Source organism: Macaca fascicularis, chromosome 13 (genome assembly GCF_037993035.2).
Source record: "Macaca fascicularis isolate 582-1 chromosome 13, T2T-MFA8v1.1".
Taxonomy (NCBI): Eukaryota; Metazoa; Chordata; class Mammalia; order Primates; family Cercopithecidae; genus Macaca; species Macaca fascicularis.
Window position 1 is genome coordinate 66,993,537 of NC_088387.1, and position 24,967 is coordinate 67,018,503.

The 24,967-nt window shown below is 41.6% G+C and overlaps 1 protein-coding gene and 1 non-coding gene across 9 annotated transcripts in view; both read right to left on the reverse strand.

Annotated features, from left to right (window-relative positions):
• Positions 1-24,967, reverse strand: part of EML6 (EMAP like 6) — a 257,346-nt gene that overhangs the window by 121,677 nt on the left and 110,702 nt on the right. For 7 of the 8 annotated variants that reach the window (XR_010580450.2, XR_006691700.3, XM_065527077.2 and 4 more), the window contains exons 7-10: positions 23,528-23,663; positions 8,835-9,036; positions 4,881-5,018; positions 2,692-2,948 (exon numbers count right to left, since the gene is read on the reverse strand). Coding sequence is in view for 6 of the 8 variants with exons in the window: in XM_065527077.2 (XP_065383149.1) it covers positions 2,692-2,948; positions 4,881-5,018; positions 8,835-9,036; positions 23,528-23,663 (733 nt within the window). In the remaining 2 variants the exon portion in view is untranslated. Of the gene's footprint in view, positions 1-2,691; positions 2,949-4,380; positions 4,842-4,880; positions 5,019-8,834; positions 9,037-23,527; positions 23,664-24,967 lie in introns of those variants that run through there. The other variant, XM_065527078.2, reaches the window with a different exon arrangement.
• Positions 2,560-2,621, reverse strand: LOC123568490 (U7 small nuclear RNA). The gene has a single exon (XR_006691865.1). It is a non-coding gene; the product is annotated as a U7 small nuclear RNA (small nuclear RNA).

Consider the following 24,967-nt stretch of genomic DNA (forward strand, 5'->3'; position numbering starts at 1 on the left):
TTGGAATGCCAACAACTGGACCAACAAAGAAACTAGAAATAAGCTCAAATACCCAATAATAGGAGAGTGATGAAGTAAATTATGATGCCACCCCTGAACAGGATGGTATTTTGTTATTGCAAATGATAAACACGTGTTTAATATTTTTTCACATACAAAAAATATATTAAAAAGTAATATCAAGCAAAGAAAAACAAAGAAATACATACCTCACCAATGGTGCACTGAAGAATTTGATAAGGCAGAGTCTTATCTATGACATTTATTTTGGTATTATACAAACTAAATGTTAGTAAATGAGTATTATGTAAGTCAGATGAATCTCTTATAAAAGTTATGGTAGGGTCACAAAAATAGCATTTAAAAAATCCCAGTGGGCACATTTCACCAAATAACCAATAAGAGATTCCAATTATGAAGAACACAGATCCGGACTAAAACAATCAAAGTAAATAAGGACTATGATCCTCAAATCTTTGAAGACTTAAATCTTGAAATGTTGTGTTGGAGTTCTAAGCTGATCTCAGAGTTTCTAATTCTCCCAGGGCCATTCCTTGTAAAGTTTCAATAGACTGTTCTTTTCTCTTCTGGCAGAAACCAGTTTTCCTAATGATAATGTAGCCGACTATCCCTGGGTATCTGTGTTACGATGGGAGTATTATTGCCTGACAAGCTGAAACCCATGGATGATACCTCCACTTCATTTTCATTCATTTCCAACCCTGCTGCAGAACTGTGCGTTCAAGGCACTGACAGAAGCATTATGATTATTTTGCATTATCACCATTTATTCAACTTTTTAGGTACATATTAATGAACAATGAAATGGGCAAAGAACAGGAAGAAAGAAGAAATAATAGATAAAGCAAAAGACTTGGTTAATGAACTAAACAGGTCACGAACATCCAAATACTTGAAAGTTGGTTCTACAGTTGTTTCAGATTTTCTCTATTTTAAAAATTTATGAAATACTTAAAGCATACAGAAAATTATACAGACTACTATAGTGTACAAGTGTTGTACCACACAGCTTCAAAACATCTTAACATTACGTCTTTATCACAGTAGAATTTTAAAGAAAATGTTTCTGTAATCCCAGCACTTTGGGAGGCCGAGACGGGTGGATCACAATGTCAGGAGATCGAGACCATCCTGGCTAACACGATGACACCCCGTCTCTACTAAAAAATACAAAAAATTAGCCGGGCATGGTGGCGGGTGCCTGTAGTCCCAGCTACTCGGGAGGCTGAGGCAGGAGAATGGCGTGAACCCGAGAGGCGGAGCTTGCAGTGAGCTGAGATCCGGCCACTGCGCTCCAGCCTGGGTGACAGAGTGAGACTCTGTCTCAAAAAAAAAAAAAAAAAGAAAGAAAGAAAATGTTTCAGAGTTAAAATTCATTGGGCTGTTTTTCTAAATTTATTTATTTATTTTTATTATTTATTTATTTATTTATTTATTTATTTTAGAGATGGAGTCTCGCTCCGTTGCCCAGGCTGGAGTGCAGTGGTGCGATCTCAGCTCGCTGCAACCTCCACTTCCCGGATTCAAGCAATTCTGCTGCCTTAGCCTCCCAAGTAGCTGGAATTACAGGTGCCCGCCATCATGCCTGGCTAATTTTTTTGTATTTTTAGCAGAGATGGGGCTTCACCATGTTGGCCAGGTTAGTTTCGAACTCCTGACCTCAAGTGATTCACCCACCACAGCCTCCAAAAGTGCTAGGATTACAGGCATGAGCCACCATGCCTGGCCCCACTGGGTTATTCTTTCCAAGATCATCTCTGCTTCTCAGGGTAACCAACACCCTGAATGAGGTATTTGTCATTCCCACGCATTGTTAAAACATTTACTACATATGTATATGGTCATTAACAACACAGAATTTTTTCATGCGCTAAAAGTTTATATAAATGACCATACATTCTATATATCATTCTACAACTTTCTTTTGTCTGCTCAGCATATTTTTGAGATATATCCATACTGATGCAAGTAGCTCTAGTTTAATTTTTTCAAGTTCTTTGAAGTATTCCATTATGTGACTACACCACATTTAACTTAACTCTCCTCATGCTGATCAACATTTAGGCATTGTGTCTCATTTTTGGCTATTACAAACACTGCTAGAACAAACATCCTTGTGCACATGCCTTGGTGCATGTTCTCACCAGCAGTATACGTGGTTTCATTTCCCCTCTTCTCGCCATCAGACTTTTGCCAATCTAAATAGTGTAAAATGGTACTTTACTGTTGTTTTAATTGTCATTTCCCTGATTCCTAGTTGTTTATTGGTTATTTGAGATTTGCCTATTTTTCTAGTTTTTTTTTCCCCTTGCCCTTATCCTTAGGCATTCTTTGTATATTCTAGATATATATCTTTTGTCCATTATAACAATGGCAAGAATTTATGCCTAGTCTATGGCTTGTCTGTAAATTTCATTCATGGTCTCCCTTATTGTGCACTAATTTTTAGTTTAACATGTTCTAACTCATCAACCTTTCCTTTGAGTGTTTGTGATTTGTGATCTTGTGACAGAAAACATTCCTTGCCCTGAGGTGGGGGGGGGCTTTCCAGCAAAAACCAGAAAACCTGCTTTACAAATTCGAAAACAGCCATGACACTTGTCCTGTATTTGCTTCACCTGGTTCAAAATTTTGCTTTTCAGAAACATCCAAGGCCTCCACATGACTTACATGGCATTTTGTAGAACAATCGTTCTCCTGCACCATCATTAGTTTGTAAGTATTTACTATCCAAGGACCAGTCAATGTGCGTGATGAAACTAAGGGACTTGCTGCATTCTCCAATTTTCTTATACCTCTGGGCAACAGCATAGACATCTACTGGGCCATCATTGGATCCCACTGCAAGGTAAGAACCATCTGGAGAAAATTTCATTTCATGAATGACTTCTTTTCGATCTTTGATGTGAACTACTTCTGTCATATCTCTGTAAGAATAAAAAGCAAAATGATAAGCAGCAAATCCACAAGCAGAAAATCCAAGTTTTAAAATATATGTGTCAGAAAAAGAAGTGTGTTGAAAGAGAACCAAACCTGCAGGAATTAAAGGATTAACTTTTGAGGAAATGTATAAAATGGTATTATTTAAGATTTATGGCATTTTAGGAAATAGGAAAATAACAAACTGTTTAAATGATATTTTGGGCTTCCAAAGTAAAAACAAAAAATTTAATAAAGTGCATATTTGTGATGAAGAGAGGTTGATTAATGGGTACAAACGACAGTTTGACAGAAGAAGTAAGATCTAGCATTTGATAGATCAGTGGAGTAACTATAGGTTATAATAATCTATCATATATTTCCAAATTGGAGAAAATAATTCAAATGTCTCTAGCATAAAAAAAAATATTTAAAGGGATGGATAGCCCAATTACATTGATCTTCACAAACTATATGAATGTATGCAATTACATGTACCCTGAAAATATGTGTATTATGTATCAATTTTTAAAGTTTATAAAAGAAATGCATATTTGCTTTCATGTTTAACTACGTATTATTTTTCCCTAAAATTTTTGTTTCAAAAGTTGGGGTTTGTCAAATTGTTTTAAAAATACGCCATGGAGAAAGGTAGAATATATCAAGGTTAACATAAACAAATCATCTTTTTTATACTTTAAGAAACTAGTGACTGTTAAGCTTGATACTTGTCACAAAAAGAGCAAGTCAAAAAAGCAGCTGAAGAAAATTACCTTTTTAAATGTTAAATTGTGATGTAATCATTTAAAACATTTCAGTCATGAATACAGTGAGTCAATGGAATATTTTGTTTTGTTTCTGACCAGATTCTTTTAAGAATTTCTGCTCACATTTGAAAGCTCACTGGGGTTGTTTTCTTCCTACAACTGTGAGACAGGATTATGACGACTAGCAGGTCCCCTGAGCCAGTAAAGATGGCTTCATCAACTCCAAAAAAACTGAATGCATAAAGAATTCCAAATAACCGTTCTACATAACAGTCCCTCATACCTGCTATCATTTATTAATAGCATTATAGTGTACTATAATGTCATAAAATAAGTGCCTGGAAATACGTGTGTGTTTGTGTTAGGAGGCTTGAGAAGTCCATCAAAAAAGAAATCTGGTAGTGAGAATGTAGTATAATAAACTGTGCTAAGACCATTCTCCAATCAAAGCTATGGAGAATTCTCTGTGCAAAGTGGGCAATATTTAATTTACAGCTGTATTTCTTTTCTGTAATTACAAAGCATGCGAGTCCAGAGAACAACAAATGCATTCAGAGGAATTACAAGGGTGGGTCATAATTTTCTCCAGTAAAAATTATATAGGATGTTAGTAAATAGGAAATATTCCATTTTAATATCAATTACGATAGAGAAATCTTTTACTAAAGCTCACCTCTAAACATCTGGTGCTGCTGGATGCTGCTTTACTCTTTCTTCCTCTTTTCTTGGCTTACTACAAAGCCCACAGTCTTTTATCTGAAACCCTTGGAATTAGATGTGCTTGGGAATTCATTATTCATTAGATTTTAGAAAGATTCATACACAATATATCATGTAACATCCCCACTGGGGGCTGGGGCAGCAATCTGTATTAAACACAGTAATTTTGCAGCAAGTCACATGATGCATGATTATTCCTACTAAGAGAGTACTAGATTATAAGCAACCTCACATCAGTTTGCTGGGTTAGACTATGCTGCCAAATTATCAAATAATTTTGTATTTTCAGAGTGTTAGGACTTTGGAATTACAGACAGGGAATCATAGATCTACAGTATTCCTACTTGAATGGGTAAATGGATTTTTCCTAAGGTCCTGGCATGTATTAACCAGGAAAATTGTAACATTTAACACAAGAGCATTTCTAAATACCATTTCAACATCAGTACGTGCCTGACTCGGAGAACAATGAAAGAGCCGTCCTTCATGCCCAGGGCCAGCTGAGATCCGTCGGGGCTGAAAGCTACACTGCGAACCGCCTCCTCCATGTTACAGCGGGCGATCAAGGCATGATCGGCCAGGCTCCACAGCCTAGGCACAAGAACGAAGTCAAAACAAAACAAAACCAACTTCCCATGGTCATCGGCCAGCCCAAGGCAAGAAGGCCTGCTCACCACACCAACAGAAACAAGAATAGACAAGAACTTCACACCACAGCCCTTCATCATGGCCTGTCAGAGAGTCTGGAAAGGTGTTTTAGTGCATCTTTGGGTCATTTTCATTATTTGAAGGAAACCAACACAAATTATAAAATGAGATAACATTTCCAAAGATTTTGAGATTCACAGAACAAAAAAAAAAAAAAAAAAAAATTAAAGCTGGGCATGATGGCTCATGCCTGTAATCCCAGCACTTTGAGAGGCCATGGCAGGAGGATCACTTGAGCCCAGGAGTTCAAGACTAGTCTGGGCAATATAATGAGACACAGACTCTACAAAAAATGCAAAAATTAACTGGATGTGGTAGTGCATGCCTGCAGTCCCAGGTACTTGGGGGGCACAAGCAGGAGGATCACTTGAGTCCAGAAGTTCAAGGCTGATCCTGCCACTGCACTCCAGCATGGGTGACGTACAAGGCCCTGTCTCCCCCCACCAAAAAAAAAACAATATTACTTCATACAAAATATTACTTTCACTTCGGAAATTAAAAGTTGTCCTTTATGTATACCAAGGGTTGTTCATCACACACACATGTTAAAAAGTACTTATAGGATAAGATGCCATTATTATTAGCTTTTTAAAAAGTACGCACCAAACACAGTGGTTCATGCCTATAATCCCAGCACTTTGGGAGGCCATGGCAGGAAAGATCACTTGAGCTCAGGAGTTCGAGACCAGCCTGAGCAACGTAGTGAGACTCTAGCTCTACAAAAAATTTAAAAAATAGCTGGGTGTAGTGAGGCATGCCTGTAATCCCAGCAACTTGGGAGGCTGAGGTGGGAAAATAGCTTGAGCCTAGGAGTTCGAGGTTGCAGTGAGCTATGATGACACTACTACACTCCGGCCTGGGAAATAAGAGCAAGGCCCTGCCTAAAAAAAAAAATCATATATCAATATATATATCTCTCAATATAAATATATATCAACATAAATATATATCTCTCAATATAAATATATATCTACATATCAGTATACATAATCAATGTAACTATACATGTATGTAAATATATAGAAGTGCTTTCCGGTAACAGTTATTTCAGCACACACAGATTGAAATATATGTTGCATTTGTTGGCCTTCCTAGGAAGAAAATGTGTCCGAGATGAAGAAGAGCGAATGATATCCCCGCTGTTGCTCCTCACAAGCTCCCTGGGCGCCCAAGTGAATGGGTCCACTTTTATGGGGGTGGACACTTCACAGGACTCCTGGCCAGTGAGCACCGTCACTGCTGGAGAAGTGGCAAACAAGGGGCAAGTGCAGCTCAAACACAGCTTTCAGCATGCGTTCCCATCTCCACAACACCTAAATCCAGGCAGCCCAAAGTGAGTGAACCCGAATGAAACATCTGAAGATACAAATAAGGCTTTACATGTTGGTTGCAATTGTGGTATCTGACTTCCATCAATTAGTGCTTTTCTAAGGATAATCTTCTCTTAACACAAACTAGTGTCTGGCAGACTGAGCTCTGCAACAGATAGACAAGAATAAGTCACACGCAGCACGGTTTCTCTCAAAGCATTCCGCCATCAGAAGGGATGGGGCACATCCCTTATGATGCTGAGCTGCACAGTAAATAGCTTACTAGTCCTTAGGCAGCCTGTACTGTGCAGCCTTGAGCTGAGTATGTTTTTTTTTTTTTTTTTTTTCCTTTTTTTTTTTGAGACGGAGTCTCGGTCTGTCGCCCAGGCTGGAGTGCAGTGGCGCGATCTCGGCTCACTGCAAGCTCCGCTTCCCAGGTTCACGCCATTCTCCCGCCTCAGCCTCCTGAGTAGCTGGGACTACAGGCGCCCACCACCACGCCCAGCAAATTTTTCTGTCTTTTTAGTAGAGATGGGGTTTCACCGTGTTAGCGAGGATGGTCTCGATCTCCTGACTTCGTGATCCGCCCGCCTCGGCCTTCCAAAGTGCTGGGATTACAGGCGTGAGCCACTGCACCCAGCCACGTTCTTTTGTTTCTTTTTTTGAGACATAGTCTCGCTCTGTCGTCCAGACTGGAGTGCAGTGGCGCGATCTCGGCTCACCACAAGCTCCGCCTCCCAGGTTCACGCCGTTCTCCTGCCTCAGCCTCCCAAGTAGGTGGGACTACAGGCGCTCACCACCACGCCCGGCTAATTTTTTTTTGAGTATTTTTAGTAGAGACGGGGTTTCACCTCGTGATCTGCCCGCCTTGGCTTCCCAAAGTGCTGGGATTACAGGCGTGAGCTACCCTGACCTGCCCAAGCTGAGTAGGTTCTCAATACCTCATCCATTATGCATGATCTCATGCTGTTTCAACCTTGTACTATTTTAAGCAATGTAACCCTTGCTTTACTAGTAAAGAAACCATCACTCAGTAAATGGTACTATCCTTCTAAAGTCACTATGCTCATCTTTCTCCAGAAATTATGACTTTCAGCCTTCCTAAATTTTAATACTTTGTATAAAAATGCATTACAGATTCTAGTCAAATTAATGGCTAAAGAGAATAAGATTCTGGCAGTCAGGGCTCCTCAGGGATGTTTGCAATTCTGAGACTCAACAATTGCTAAAATATAAAAGTGAAGGACTTCCTTGAAATCACTTCTTCTGGATGGGTATGAATGAGTTTCACAGGTGTCTGAATAAGTGGGAAAACTCAAGACTAAGAGAAAGAGAAAAACAGAAAAGGAGGAAGTGAGTAAAGTGAAGTATAAACCAAATAACCGTTTATGCCACACAAGGAGACAACAATAGTTGTTTTAGCTGTTCTCACTGATTTTTAGATCAATGAGGTTTTCATGCTTGGTAGAGATGGAAAAAATAGAATGAATGACTACACTAACTGTATTTTAATTAGACTCATAAACATACAAAATAAGGGAGGTGGGAAGTAGTGAGCTTTAGTCCAGTTTACATTGTTCTATTTGAGCCATTAAAACCCAGAGGCAGTAGCCATTCAATCGATTGATCAGTCTGTTCCTCTCACACTCTCCCTCTTTCTGGCCTGTTTGTCGTTGATCATATCTAAAGCTCAGCATTAAGTAATAAAATACTGAAATTGGGGTAATATTCTACATCTCAAACCTTTAAGTTGTATGTTCATTCCTTTAATAGGTACAAAAATACTGGAATCATAAGTCATTGTGCTCGTTTTAGCCAGTGCGCTCTCAAAAGAATAAAATGATCCACAGCAAGAAAGCTGGAGGCTCTGAGTAAACTATTTTCTGAGGCCCCATGATTCTTTGACATGATGATGTGGTTCAAAATTTCATCTGAGACTTTAAAAAAAAATAATAGTTTACTCATGCGCTAAAGACAATTTTGAGAATCAGAATTTAAGTTCTAATGATGATGAATGAGAGAGTCTCTAACCAAATAGTACAATCTCCATGCAGCCCCTGCAGAAGACCAAAGGCACGAGGGGACAATATGGTTTCATCACAGATGAGTGTGCTTAGCTCGTAAATCTTCAAATAGAAAGAACTGGAAGCCAGCCTCACCAGTATTCAAGTATTTTTCACTTCTAAAAATCATTTCCATGGTTTAAGATGCAGCCAAGAAAGACAATAGCAGCAGCAAAATGCCAAAAACCCACTTGTTGGGCTAAAGGTCTTAACGTTTCATTTGGAAACTGTGTGGTTCTATTCTGCACTTTATCCTTCTATTAATAAGCAAATTTGGGAAAATAAATCCGTCTCAAGTCAGAGAGGTGACAGCAGTGGGGCCTCACCTGACAGAGCGGTCATCGCTGCCTGTCACAGCCAGAGGTTTCTTGGGGTGCAGGGCCAGAGCCCAGAGCTCACCCTCGCAGTGGCCCTGCAGGATCAACATCGGCTTGTCTCGCTCTCGCACAATCACTTCAAATATCTCACTGTCCTGGGTCCCTGCTAGAAGGCGGTCTGCTTTCCAGCACACGCTCCGGATAGAGAGGCCTGACAAAAATAAGTAAAACAGAAGCAAATCTTCACGCTATTAATACACACACAAAACCTAAAGTAAATGCCCTTTAACCAAGATAGCATCAAATGTGACACATCTTAAGGACTCCTGGAGGCAGAGAATCAACGCTGCCACCATTCTGTGTTATTTTATTATTATTTTTGAGATGGAGTCTTGCTGTCACCCAGACTGTAGTGCAGTGGCGTGATCTCTGCTCTCCACAGCCTCCGCCTCCCGGGTTCATGCCATTCTCCTACCTCAGCCTCCCGAGTAGCGGGGACTACAGGTGCTCACCACCACGCCCAGCTAATTTTTGTATTTTTAGTGGAGATGGGGTTTCACCGTGTTAGCCAGGATGGTCTCGATCTCCTGACCTCATGATCTACCTGCCTCGGCCTCCCAAAGTGCTGGGATTACAGGCATCAGCCATCACGTCTGGCCCATTCTGTGTTATTTTCTTACAAGTGTTGGATGTTTCCTCCACCCCTTGTGATCTAGTCTGTGAAAGAGCGGCTGCTTTTCCTAGACTTAGGATACCTATGTGTTTCTACAGCAGGATTGTTTGTTTTTATTTTTTAGAGACAGGGTCTCACTCTGTTGCCCAGGCTGGAGTATGGTAGCACAATAGCTCACTGAAGCCTCAACTTCCTAGGCTCAAAGTGATCCTCCTGCCTCACCCTCCCAAGTAGCTGGGACTACAGCTGTGCAACACCATGCCTAGGCTAATTTTCTTCTTTTTTGTAGAGATGAGGTCTTGCTCTGTGTTGCCCAGGCTGGTCTTCAACAGTAGAATATATTTTAAATACTATATCTTAAAGTAAGTATAAGATGATAAATTGGTCTTTATGAAAACCTAACCTTCAGAATAATGCCCTTCTGATTTGCTATGAAAGATGAATCAGTTCAACCTTTAGGAATAACACTGTGTTAAAATTATATGTAGGTGATACTACAGAACAGATTATTATCATATTAAACAAGTTTAATACATATTTGATAAGAATCTAGATATATCCTATGGAATAAACAGATGCATCGTGTCTCAGAAATATGCAAATGAAACTCCAATTTCAGTCTCAAAATACCATCAAACATTTATCAATGAAAATACTATTCTTCACCGACTTAATTTATGGAATCTTCTCCAAAAGCCTCTTCTCCAAAAGCATAGTACTCCTTTAAAGTCCACACTTCCATCTCAGTAGTACTATTTCATCCTCCCTAGGCAGGTCCTCACTTGCCTGGTCTCAATCTCTTGGATTTTTTTGCAATCTGTTCCGTTCCTTACCGGGTTTGTTGTTTGTTTAGGCAGCGAATTTTCTAATCTGAATTAGAAATACCAAAGCAGTACCACTTTCCTAACTACTTTAAAACAAGGCCAGGATGTGATGGGCTCCCTGCTGCCTCCCCAGCAGGCACTGTGTCTCTGGGATAGAAAGTACCAGAAGCTCGAGGACCCAGGCTCTACTCCTGCTCTAGGCCCAGCTGGCTAGACACAGGAATGTTTCCTCCTTGCTGGGGACCAGTTTTTCTCCCCTTAAGATATAGACTATAATTATGGTGACTATGTAACCTGTCATTCCAATTAGAATGCCTTTAAGAGATTCTAAAACTAAATTTACACAATATTTTAAAGTACTTGACTAAGGAATAGCTTTCCTATGTTGAAAGACCTACTAAATAGTTCTATCAAAATATTTTCAATTATAAAAGTCTAAAAACTGTTTACTGCAAAATTAAAAATCTGGGGCAGAGAGATGAATAGGCAGAGTGATGAACAGGCAGAGTATGGAGGATTTTTAGGGCAGGGAAACTATCCTGTGGGATACTATAATGGTAGAGACATGTCATTACACATTTGTCAAAACCCACAGAACGTACACCACCAAGAGCGAACTCTAACGTGAACTACGGCCTCTGGGTGATAATGACATGTCAAGGTAGATTCACCCCCTGGAACAAATATACCACTCTGGTGGGGGACACTGATACTGAGGGAAGCTATGTATGTGTGTTGTGGGTAGGAAGGGGTATATGGTAAGTCTCTATACATTCTCAATTTTGTTCTGAACCTAAACTGCCCTAAAAAACAAAGTCTATTAAAAAAAAAATGGCCAGGCATGGTGGTTCATGCCTGTAATCCCAACATTTTGGGAGGCTGAGGCAGGCAGATCGCTTGAGGCCAGAAGCTTGAGACCAGCCTGGCCAACATGGTGAAACCTCGTCTCTACTAAAAATAGAAAAATTAGCTGGACGTGGTGGCATGCACCTGTATTCCCAGCTACCCAGGTGGCTGAGGCACAAGAATGGCATGAGTCTGGGAGGCGGAGGTTGCAGTGACCTGAGATTGTGCCATTGTATTCCAGCCTGGGCAACAGAGCAAGATTGTCTTTAAAAAAAAAAAAAAAAAAAAAAACCCAAGACAAATACTAAGCCAGTTGGGATGCTGGGACAACAGAAGGGGTAATTTGGGGTATATGGACACCCTAACTATAATCTTCATCTTAATCACCTCACTGTGGTCTTGAGAGGATCCAATGAGATAATGCATTTATTAAGAGAAAGTAGTTTTTCAAGGCATAAGGCTTTCAACAAATACATGAGATAACTGTCCTTATTCCTTGCTCTGAATTCACTGCTACAGGTCTTGAAATGGCGGGAGAAAGCACACAGGCAGATGCATTATTCCTGCCGGGAGGAGTACAGACACCTTGGCAACACTAGTTCAGGATCAATTACTTGAAATCCTCCACTGCAAACATCAGGATGGGCTTTCAAGGATGGGAAGGGCAGATGTATGGTAAAAGCAGTCAGGATGTCATTGCAAGCTGACAGGGCATGCAGCTCAGCTGCAGAGAACCATACGGCCTTGCTCCCACAATCCTGTTGCCACTGGCTCCCTTCTTTGTCCTGATCTCTTTCCTACCCTTTTTGGGGTTTCATTACCACTCATGAGTCAACATATTCCCGTTTCCTCCCTGGTGTTTTTCTCAGTTCCTGCAGGGGATTGGCAGGAGGGGCTAAATTAGTTGTCTCCCCAGCAGGCCTTGCATCATCTAGTTTTATTACACAAAGGGTTTAATGCTTTGCTCTTCGCCATCATCAGGAAAGGAGAGTCGGTGGTATTTCAACATCAGCAAAAAACAATCTACTTTTACTGTATTTATTGTCTGCTTCCTCTCAGTAGAATAGAAAGGTCTGTGAAGAGAGTTTTATCAGTTTTATTTACTGCTATATCCTCAGTATCTGGGCACAGTGACTGTCATGTTGTAGACACTCAATAAAGAATTACTGAGCAAATGAAATAAAACATCAGAATCAAACATTTGAGTCCTTGGAGATGCCAAGAAATAAAAGATACTACCCCTGTTACTCAGTAAGAACATTCAAAGAAGGGATATATTCATTCCTTTATTCCAGAAATTTTCATTCAGCACTACTCTGTGCCTGACACTGGAGCTTAACAGTGAACAAGACAGGCTCCTGCCCTAATGAAGATTACATTTTAAAAAGGGCCAAACATATGTAAGCAGATATCCATGCATCAAAAACCAACTAAAGTGATGCAAATGTGTATGTGTACCTATATACACATACACTGTATACACACATAGACATATACATTACATCTAAGTGATATGTTATATATTTTAACTGTCATTAAATATTCAGATCATAGCCCTTTTATAATGCCATTGATTGTTTTAAAGACAATGGCCCTTTTCCAGGCAGGCCTGGAATCCATGGATTCACTGTAAGCATGAACACACCCACTCTCCCAAGGCCTCCAACAGCATGTCTGGTCTCTCAAGGCCAAATGACTTGAATTCCTCCCTAGGACCCGAAGCTATATTTGGTCAAGCATACATTTATGCTTTATTACAGAAAGGGTTTAATGCTGTACTCTTCAGCATTATCAGGAAGGAAAGAGTTAATGAAATTCCAACATGAGCAAAAACTAAATAAACTACTTTTTTACTGTATTTATTGTCCTGCTATTTTTTAACCTTATTTGGGGGAACAAATTCATCAAGGAAAAAAGATTATTATAACCACCCATGACTTGGAATTAAATATTGACATTCAATATATAGCTATATATCCTCTCTTGTAAACAAGTTTAAGAGGCTCAGAAACAAAGACGAACCTTCCAACTCAGTCCAGACTAATAAACCAGTCAAGTCACACGGCACTTAGTGTTTTTCAGACCACATCCAGGGAGCTCTTGCATTCCTCAGAGGAGTGCCAGGGTCCTGGCAAGGAGAGCGCCAGGAAATTGGACAGCAAGAGGCGGGAGTCTGAGGATCCCACTGCTGTATTTCCCTCGGCACCTCACCATCTCCGATTTCATTTGAAAAAGGGTTCCACTGAACTAACCAATGTAAGGGCGAAGCTTAGCAAGGATTATTTCTGGCTACATATGGGTGGAAGGGAAGAGAACCAGAGAAGGAGTTGCTACATTTTCATTGCTTGCAATATCAACTTTATGAGCTGTGAACATTTTCTCTCAGAAAGCAACGGGGTCTCTCCATAAGTACTCAGTTCTTTAAACACATCAATTGTCTTTTGTCACATCAGACAAGTCAACCTCACGGGATATGTCCACCAGGCGATATGTACAATACCAGGTCACTCTCATTCCTAAGATAACCATTTTAAAAAGGAAGACATCGGTGGGTCAAAAGCCATATTCATGTTTCCTAATAACATCCCATTTCCATCCTTTTTAAACCTAATTGTTCTTCCACATGCAAGAGTGGTAAAGAGAACCACACAGTCTCTTCTGGGAACCTTCTGGTGAGACCTTGGTGAATGGCACAAAGTTCTGGCATTAATTCAATTCTCCTGTCTATCCAGGCTTAGTTTTTTACTTCTGACACATACCCAGAGAACAGAAAGGTAATCATGATGTCCCAGTTGGGCTGGCCAAGGCAACGAAGCTGTCTTATACTCCTTTATATTCGGCTCTGGGAGTCAGAGAAACATTAGCTAGTATTTGGAATATGGTTACAAACCCAACAGTAGTTAAGAGAAACAGGAGAAACCATCCTAATCATTTAAAACCACAGAAGTTCTCTTTTCTGGAGAAATACACATCATTGTTACTTTTGACGGTATGAACTGAAGGCGTTTTACCACACAGATGAGGTGTCCACATTTGGACACCATGCCCTGTGCCACTTGTGATGAGAAACGTGGAACTTGGGCCTGTGCTTGGTACAGAGAGTCAGCAGATGGCAGTAGAGAGCAAACCACCCATCTAAACCAAAAAATCCTTTAATGCCAAGACCAAATTCTCACCAGTCCGTGGCCCTGATTTTATATTCAGACCAGAGAATATAGACAGCATCCTTTCAAACCCCTCTGCTATAGTCCTGAAGCTTGGCCATGGGGAGCTCTAGTCTGTATCAAATCAGACCTCATTACTAAGGGACATTGCTTATTTTCTACCACGAGTTTATTTTCAACAGTTAAAGATATGAACTGGATTTATAAACCAGCCCTTCCCAGCTGTGTGACATGGTAAGATATTTAGTCATTCATATTGCTAGTTCCTCCATCTGTAAAGTGGAGATATTAGCACTCACACTTCATAGCATTGTGAGAACTCAATGCAACAACACTTGAGCCAGTGTCTGGCACTGAGGAATGAATCAATATGTTATGCTATTATTTTAACCCACAGGGTTTTGTGCCAGGATCTTTTTAAGTTTACATCTCAGCACAGAACAACTTGCTGTACGTGCGGTCACATCCGAGCCCTGTAAGGTGGCAGTGCCAGGAACTATGAAGTGCCCCATGGACCTTTCCTAGAGTCTTACTCTGCCTTATGTTACAACTTAGTTTTTGTCATTTGCTATAATTTTGATCTGCTGCCACTGCAGACTCGCAGAGGAAAAGGCTATGTTCCAGTACACAAAGAGAACAAATCATTTGGGGAAGAAAATGGCCTTTTCTCCCAATTATTTGTTCCAAAAGGGGAAAACTGAAAGCAGGGAGAGACTAGTACTTAATAGTGTTCTTAAAACCCGTGTTCCAAGGTCTGATATGGTAAAGGGCCAGGCACAGTTGTTCCCAACCCTCGGTGTACACCAGAATCCACAGAGAGAGCATTTAAAAGATACAGACGCTTGCGCCCCTCCCAGATATTCCTCCCAGTTGGTCTGGAGCAGACCAAGACTTCATAACTTTTAATTCCCAAGGGCTGAGAACCACCGCCTGCTCAAGCCGTTCTCCAGCTAGTATGTTCTCACATGTCAGACTGTTGAAAATTCAGAGTGCCCTGCAGGTCCCCAGCTGATTCTAACGCCGTGGTTCTTCAGTCACATGCTGACAAACTCTACCCCACTGGATGGGAAAGCCCAAGGACGATGAGCAAATGATGATGAAGACAGTGTCATCTCCAAGAAGTTGACTTTAACAAGCAAGCCCTGCAGGTGGGCAGTAAGGATCCTCACCAACATAACCGAGCCCTGTGCCCGTGAATGCTTGTGCGTGCTTAGAAGGTGGTGTCATCATTAACCCCATGGACATCGCCGGGCCCTCGATGGGGCTAGTAAATACATGCTGAACTGATGAGGAAATGACAGTATAGAAAGTTTGTGTTACTTGCCTCAAGTCACAGAGCAAGCAAGCAATAGGGGAAAAAAATGAGGATTCAGGCAGTACAAGTGTGGCATTAATACCCTTCCCCACAAAGTTATTTCCTGTCTCTGTGAATGTATGCCCCGGACATAGTACTGAAGGTGAAACAAGACAAGGTTGTAGCTGTCCCCTGTAAACCTAACTTTATTAAGGATGCAAAACCAGGGAATGCCTTGAGTGTGAGAGGTAAAAGGTAGTAAGAACAAGAGAGAGAGGAACAGTAATTTCACCCAGACTTAAGAGGGAGTATTGCGAGAGGATGTGGAAAAGACAGCAGAGGACTTCAAAGCCCCCTGCCCTTGCAGCCCCTCAGGAAGGGGTGGCTGAGGCCACGTAGGGAGCCTGGAGCCTGGGCACAGGAGCTCTAGGCCTTGTGGGGGCTTCTGATGTTCTAACGGTAATGCTGAAGACAGACTTTGGAAATGTGAAAGAAATGCAGGAGGAAAGACATACATCTCCCCAGGGATTCATAAACACCGATGATTTCAGAGCCCGGAACCAAACAGAAGTGTGGGGCCCCTTGCTAAAAAATGATTAAGAATTCCAAGGAAGTAACAGCAAAGCATGCAACCAACCACAGGGCCCTCGTGAACATGGGGCCCGTGTGACTGCCCAGATCTCAGCCTGAGAAGCCTCCCTGCAGGGGACCCCCAGGGGAGTTTGAGGATTAAATGGGATCCTGTGTGTAGAGCATGTACCACAAAGGCCACCACAGAGTGAGCATTCAGCACTGGTCCTGAGCTGGAAGAGTCGCAGGGCTGGGGCTGCAGGTCATCCTCGGTGCGGACTGCCTATGACCTGCTGCTCCTGTTCACAAAGGCTCCCTGCCTGAGAATCTCCAGCAGAATTCATATGGAAGGTTTCTTTTTACAAAATCTCTGCTTATTTCAAAACCCACTCCACAGGATTCAAAATCCTATAGCCACGGGAACTGTGAAAGATCCACAAAGCCCAGTGAGACATCAGAAGATGAGAACACACAGCCAAGCCCATGGCCTTCCACCCAGGGAGGGAACCCATCCAGGCTAGCTTTTACATAAGGCTGGCTCAGGAGGGGTATTTACAGAGGAATTACTACACAGCAAGCCAGGCCAGCAGCCCAGACACCATGTCACACATGGAACCTGAGCACACAACGCCACCATGTCTCCTGGCTGCCAATCCATCTCCAGCTCCTGAGGCACGGGCCTCTGCAGTGTTCCTCCACCTTCTCAGCAGAACAGTGAGGCTGAAGGACATGCCCAAAGAAAAGCGGTGGGCACACAGGGAGAGCTGTGACAGTCGCAAGGAGTCAAGAGGTGAGTAATGGAGCCACCTGCGGGACCGGAGAATAGGATGTTCTTATTTTGCTTCTATCGTAAACAAGGGTGTTCTCAGGTTTGAGAGTTGGTCTTTTGGATGTTCTCTGCAAGGGTTCTTGACAACAATACTATCAACATTTGGGGCCGGGTAATTCCTTGTTGTGGTGACTCTCCTGTCCATTGTAATACTTTTAGCAGCATCCCTGGCCTCTATCCACAGATGCCAGTCACAACTCTGCAGTTGCGACAATCAAAAATGTCTCCAGACAATGTCAAATGTCCAAAAATCACTCCTGGTTGAGAGCTGCGAGACTATCTGACCATCACGGTACTCTGAGGAATAAAAACAGTAATAAGCATGAACACTGCGGAACCACCACCTGGGCTCCCACCTCCGATCCTATACCGCCCCAGTCTGCTCTCTGCTCTGGGGCAGGAGAACTAAGTGGAGATCCGATCATGCCACATGCCTCCCTAAACCTCTAAGACCTCCTGTAGCTGGCCCTTGGAGTGCAAGCTTACGGTGTCACAGGTTGACACAAAGAAACCAAGTTATCTGCTCCTTCTGCGTCCTCACCACTTGCGCTCTTCCACAAGGCTCCACCCTCCAGTCCTACGACACTTTTCATTTACCTGACAGCTACTTCCAGGACTCCAGCACACACTAGGCACATCCTAAGTGGGTGGGAGGCATCAGTGAACAAAGATCCTTACCTTTATGGAAACAGACAATAGCTAAGAATGTAACACAGAAATTATACTGTATGTTACAAGGGAAAGGTAGACCCGAGAGAAGGGGATTTGGAATACTTGGAGTGGTGGAGGCAGAATGAGTTGCAATTCTAGAAGAGGTCATCAGCACAGGCTTTATTTGAGCAAAGGTTTGAAGGAGAGGAGGGAAGTAGTCATGCAGATTCTAGGCAAGAGTGTCACAGGCAGAGGGAGAAGGCTGGGAGGGCAGAGAGGGGAAGGAGCAGACAGGGCAAAGCTGAGCAATGGGGAGCGGTGGTGGGCTGCCATAAGGACTTTGACTCTGGATAAGATGAATCATTGCAGGGTTTTGAGGAAAGCAGTAATGTGATCTGGCTCACGTAAAGTTCAAACAATCCCTCTAGCTGCTGTGCAGAGGATGGTGGTCGAAGAAGGAATGCAAGTTATAAAGCAACTGCAGTATTCTATGTGAAAAACGGCGGTGGCCCAGACCAGGGAAGGGGCAGTGAAGATAGTGACAAGTCTAAGCAGGGCATCTCATGTCCTGGAATTTCGGCCTCTAATTCTTGCTCAGTGATTCACCTAATGCAGGATCTTTCTGGATTCGGACTTTATAGTCCATTAGACACAGCAACAACTCAACAAATATGTGTTGGTAGTTAAAACAAAACCCACAGAATTCCCCCCACCTCCACCCACACCTTAAATGTAATCATGACTGAAGCATACTTTTCAGGACTTCCTATTCAGTTCCTAGGCATGTATCTGGCACTTAGATGTTTAATAAATGTTTACTGAGTGGACAAATAAGTAAATAATACATCTTATACCATGTCAATAATTACTGTATTCCTTTAGTCAGAATCATTTATAACCATTAACTCAATGGTGTTTTATTATCCTAGAAGTAATTCATTTTGGTTGATGGATTTTAAGAATTTTTGGCTTTTCTTGCCACCGCTATAAGTTACTTAAGCTTCATTATTTTACCCAGATCATAAATGTGCTTTAAAAGTGATCAGACTCAGCATGCACTGTCATGAAGTTTGGTGTGAGGTATGAGTGAGTGACCTCAGTTTACAATTAGCTTGATGCTAATGACCCTGGGCCTCATTCTACCATCCATGAAGTACGGGAGTTCCCCCCATCCCCCGCCGCCGCCTTACATCCAGGGTCTGTCCCAACTTGAAAATTCCATAAGTTTATATTCACTAAGATGTATATTGGAGGACAACAACCCCATATAGCTGAAATCCTTTGGTGCCAGATGCATTTTGGAATTCAGAAAAATTTGGATTTTGTACTTGTAATATATCCAGCAGACACTAAGGCAGCACCTTGAAATTAAATACTTCTGTAACAAAATATATAAAAACACCTAATAGCCTCATAATGGGTCAAGTTTTGCTGCCACATTAGTTATTTTAAAAATCTTCTGGTAATCTGAACTTTTTGGCTTTCAGAATTGCTGATGAAGGATCCTGGGGGAATTAGGTTGTTGGTTTCTATCATCTTGTGTTGTTGCTAGAGAAACCTGTTCAAACACCCAGTCAGCAAAAATCCAATAACTCACAAAAGATGCACAAGTCACTGGTGCAAGTAAAACGCTATAATTCCCTTCACTGAGGGATGGCCCCCCTTATCATGTGAGGGACATTTTCTTTGACTAAGCCTTGGGGAGAAGGGAGGGAGCCGGAGAATCAGATCTGACACTAACCAATTCTTGATGTGAATGTGACCCATCTCCAAGCCGATTCACACTCAGCCTAAAGTGGGGTTAATTGTTTTTACTGTAAGTCAAGTGTCCTAATTAGCTCAAGCTACTACAAAGACGTAAAAGAATTAACAATGTCACTTTATTACAAAGCCATGTCATCATTTTTTTCTGAGCTTAGTAACCATCTTGGTTCATCTTAAAACTTCTTTCTTGATGGTTAACAGCTAATAGTTATTAGAAGATGCAAATGTATGCCAATCTTGCAAAGATTTGCATTAAACAACTTGGAAATTGTCAGATTCATTTTGTAAATCATCTAGACATCTACAGGAGGAGCAACACAAGTCTTTACAGGTGGTACACTAAGTGTGATCTTTATAAATACCCTCAGATTCCTAAGCACTAGTAAGTAGCAATTTCTTAATTTTCGCTAATGCTTTTAAATGTATAGAACATAGAAAATTACCCATACCATGTCATGGGAACTGGGCTATGGCCATGATTAATTCTCTGGTTAAATTTGCTTAGAAAACTATTTGGCTGTTTGAGTAAGATGAAAAATCACTACATTTCCATTGAAATAAATTCGAGTGTCACTGTTTTACAAATAGCAAAAACACAGAAGAAAGCTCATTTATATCAAGATAGTTCTTATAAAAATAAAACTGTCATGTCCAAACTGAGAGCAAGGAAGCTTCATGTCCAAACTGAGGGCAAGGAAGTCTAACGCTGCTCTGCCTGAATCTGTTCCTTTCAAATATACTTGGTTTGTTTGAGGCAAAGAGAGGTGGAGCAGAAAGCCAAGTCTTCTTTGAGGGAAGGGATGAGAGGGTGGCGGGGGGTGGGGAGGACACCTGACCATCTTCTGTCCACTCTGCTTTCTTTTGTTCCTTTCCCACCCTCTTTCCTTCCCTTTTCCCTCCCTCTTATTTGCTCAGCTCTCTGCTAATGTTCAAAGGACCAAGGGTATGGTATTGCCTGGCTGAAGGGGAAGCTACGCCAGAAAGCTATTTACATCTTGATTACTTTTATTTCCTCAAATCCTATGTATTTTAAATCCTATACTTGTGCTGGGTCACTCTACTTCACTTTGGATTCGGGGCACACCTCCACATGCCTTGGAGAGGCTGCCCCATCACAGGATGGCCCCGGCAGCCGGCCTCCAAGACCACAGGAGGGCCGGTTCTGAGAGTCTCTCCCTGCTCGGAGCTGCGGAAAATGGCCCTGGAACTCCACATCCTCCTTCCTTGCTTCAGTGGAATAATGGCCTGGCTGATTATTCACCAAGGCCTGGCTGAGCGTGACAGAGTGCCTTAGAGGAGGATTTAGAGCAAGTTTCCCCACATGGCCCTGTCCATGCAGGCTCCAGAACTCCCTAAGTTGGGAGCAATGGGTGGGCCAGACTTTAGCTGTTACCAGTAACTCAAACCAGGAGCCTTTTCTTCTTTTGATGCTACATGTATATTGTTTTTTCACTGGGGCTGGAATGAAGGCCAGCAACTCTTTTGATGCTTGATGATACACAGTGGCCTTTGTGACAATGTTGCCCAAGCCAGGGGGAGGGGATAATTTTAGGTGGGTGTTCCAAGGGCAAAAATTAGATCCCAGCATAGTAAACTCACGTTACAAATATTAGTTTACAGCGAAGTTTTAAAAAGATACATTAATCAGTTTAAAGTAAAATACTAAGCAATTAAGAGTACTGGTGGTCAGCAGCAATTCTAAAAGTGAAGACGTCATCTAGAGCATCCACACTGCGGGGCTGCGTGCTAAGCAGTGCCATCTCCACTCTCCTAGGAGCTCCATCCCAGCCCCCATGCCCTCTCTGACTCCCTTGGACTCAAAGTGGAACATGATCTATACCATCCTTTAAAAGCAGTCTGTTTCTCCCCACAAAACGCAGGCTACTGCCTTATCAGTAAGTCATCTAAGATGCACACCAATCCCTGATAAACGCCAAGCCCAGGCACCACAGGGCACATCCTATGAGGTGCAGGCTTGTTTCGGGTTCCCAGTGTCCACTGTGTACCACCCACATCTGCTTTCATCTTGGCAAGGATGGGGTGGGAATCTGAGACTGATGTCCAACAGAGGGCATCGCTGACTGTCCTAACTGTAGACGCGAGGTGGCTGTGGGGCCCATGTGATCAGGACAACACCTGGTTACATAGATACTCATTCAGAACTGGTCCCTGAACTCTCCCAGGAGAGCCAGGCTCAAGGACTCAGTATTGGGCAGAAAAGTATAGCAGGGTAAACCAATAGCTTCTTCGCTGACCCCTATGCTTTAAAATGTATACCTTAATTATGTGATACATTTTTTAGATTAAATGGAGTAACTGCCAAATAAGAGTCATGAATCCTGGCTGGTGCTCTCCAATGTTTAAGCAGTTTATGGTTACTAATCCCATCTGGCAAGTTGACTCCACTCTCTAAGTATATGTTTTGGTTTCTGGTTTACCTTGAAAGATACACCAAGAAGCTTCATGGTTCAAGGTCAAACACTTTTGGCTACTGTACTTAAAAAAAATGCTCTTACGGGTACTTACCTGCTTATATCTGTTTGTTATGTTTTTTCTGGATCAAGTTTCCCTGGCCCACACTCTATGGCAGAGAACTTAAGGACTTTGATCTCCTTGTCCCTACATTGAGGTAGACACCAAATTCCACAGCTTCCTATGCCAACCTCTGTGCCCAGTATTCAGAAATGTGTGCACACCAGCATCCTGAGCCTCTATGAGAAGACAACAGTCCAATCCTGGATTAGTTGACTTAAATGCACATTTTTGTTTCACAGATACATAAAGCAGCTGGCCTCCAGGTATAAACAGGAAGTACAATATCCAGCTCATTTCCCTGTTGCTCAACTGTTGGAAAAGTTTTACTGAAAACAACACTATTTAAGGATGGCCTGAAGGATACGCAGTCTACACTGTCTTCTCCCAGTCCTCTGAAATCTACCCAAGGCCAGCAGAGAGCACCGCGCACTGCCACACGATCTGGCCTACGAAACAACCTCTGTGGCAGCATCGCCATCAGGTCACAAGCGGGGGCTTCATGAGGAACAACCCAGGAGAAACAGCTCGTTTCAGGCCTGTTGAGGACTTTGAGCCCTGTGTCACCGGGTCTTCTCTAAAAGATGCTCAGGAAATCTCTCCCTCATCTCGGCACTGAAAAAGATTCCCCTTCATGAGAACGATGGGTAAGTTTTCATCCTGTGGACCTCCACGGCTCACAGTATCATGTACCCCTCCCTTGGCGCTGGCTCTGCGGCCCACCTGTGGGGAGTCAGAACCTCCCAACCTGTGCTTAGCGTATTAACAACGCTACGACTTCCTCTTGTCTTTCCTATTTACATTTTCCACTTTAATCTTTCTCGGCTGTAAATTCTTTATCTGCCAAAAGGTAACAGTCCTATCATAAGAATTTTAAAAGATGTATCATTCTGATATACACTCTATATACTGTGAGAATAGCTAACAATTTGAGTGCTAAGTGTACTTTGCAAGTATATTTAGTCCTCATCCTAAGCATTTCACAAGTATATTTAATCCTCATACAACCATGGGAAGCTGGTGCTAGTATTATCTCCCTTTTATAGATGGGGAAATAGATGCCCCGAGATTTGAGACTGCCGTTCAATTTCTTAACTCTCTCACAGGGAAAAAGAATTTGAACCCACACCACATGACTGAGCCCATGCCCTTAATCCCTACTACTATAGTGTCTACTACTTTAAATCTATCTTAAAAAAATAAATTTGTCACATTTCTCCTCTCATTTGTTTTCAGAGGCTGGGCACATTCACTCTTACGATAACCAACTTGTCTAGAATTTCTCGGTTTTGTCACTGACAATCCCATCTCCTAAGAAACCTCAGCAACTTCATCAGAATGCTTATTTTGGCTGCAGCATTGCTGGTTCATACAGATGCATTTGTGCAAATTAGGAAAAAGGACATCCATTTACTTTTAACATACTTTTGCTTGTATTCAATATATTTATATAAACTGCCTTTTAAAAATGGGGTACAAAGAAACAAATACGAATACAGAACTTCACATTATATTTCACATCCAGAGTTACAGGTAAGTTTAACACATATATTACCTTTATATCCTTGTTCTGTCTCCCTGAGATCAATTTTGGTTATTGGTTTGAAATCAGTGTCCCATAGTCGTATACACCCATCTCGCCCACCAGTGGCAAAGCCTTCTTCACAAGCATACATGCTAAAGATTCCAGCCTGTTGATTAAAATAGGTAATACTCAATGCTGCAACCATCCTAAGTATGATGACTAGATACAGTTGAATGTTGATTTAAAAACATAACAAGGCAAAAACAAAAATAAAACCCCCTTGTTCTCTTTGAAATGCTGACAATAGACCAAATAGCCATTTATGATACTGTTCATCTCAGCTACATTTAAAAAAATCATAATAATCAAAGCAAACTAGTTTAAGTGCTCTTTTACCACTACTAAAAAGATGGCAGTTTTAAAAAAATTCAAAAATATAATTAATGCAGGTATGGGAATCAAATTCTTTTATGTGATAAGTGGCCCTTAGAGAGAAAAGACAACTATGGAGGTGTTTCATGGAAGTTGCTGCCTAAAATAATTAAGGAGAGATAAGAGGCTAGGAACATAAACACTTTCATAGGCACAAAAGTGCCCAAAATGTACCTCAGTGAGCTCACAAAGCTATCACTTGAACCTAACTGAAAATGTAAATTGCACTTGTGTTAGCTTGTTAAGCATCGTTTGAAGATTTTCACATGGGAAATAGTTTTAGTAATTTAAAGATGCTCCTCCACAGGAAAATACTTTATTTGGTTTGTTCAAGAGTGCTGCAAGAATATAATGTTGACATAAGATCCAGTATAAAAAGAAATTAGGTTACTAAGGCAGCTGCTTTTATGAATGAGGACAAATACTGACCTATTATTTTAAGAGCTGTTTCATAATTAGTGAAGCCAAGAAAATTCACCTGCAACATATAGTGAAAGATCTGAAATGTCATAGCTCTAAAAGTTGCTTAAACTTTTCTTCATATTAAGGGTATAGGGAATCAGTTTGGAGGCAATAAGCTAAAGGTTTATCATTTCCAGTAATATCATTACCCAATTTCCATTCACTATGATAGGCTTTGCCTTTCACATCATCTTCCCATTTGTAGGGACAATTTTATCATCTGTAGATACAAAAATGTAGTCATTTTCATATGTGTCAAAAAAGAGGGCAGAGTGGTAAGAAGTTCGTCCTTGTTCTTACAGAGCAGACCACCAGAAGATATGTGGTTATCAATGGTTTCTGATTGTACCTTAAGAGCTCAAGACACTGGTGTGGAGGTAACACCCTGCACCTCAACGTAAAGAATGAGGACAATCTATCTTATCAACCAGTGTAAGAGCAATAGTTATCTACACCTTTCCTGTTCAAACTATGGGTCACTGATGAGCAGTGGCGACATCATCCTAGACCTATGGAGCCAGAATCTGCATTTTAACATGATCCTCCAGAAACTCATGGACACATTAAAGTTTGAGA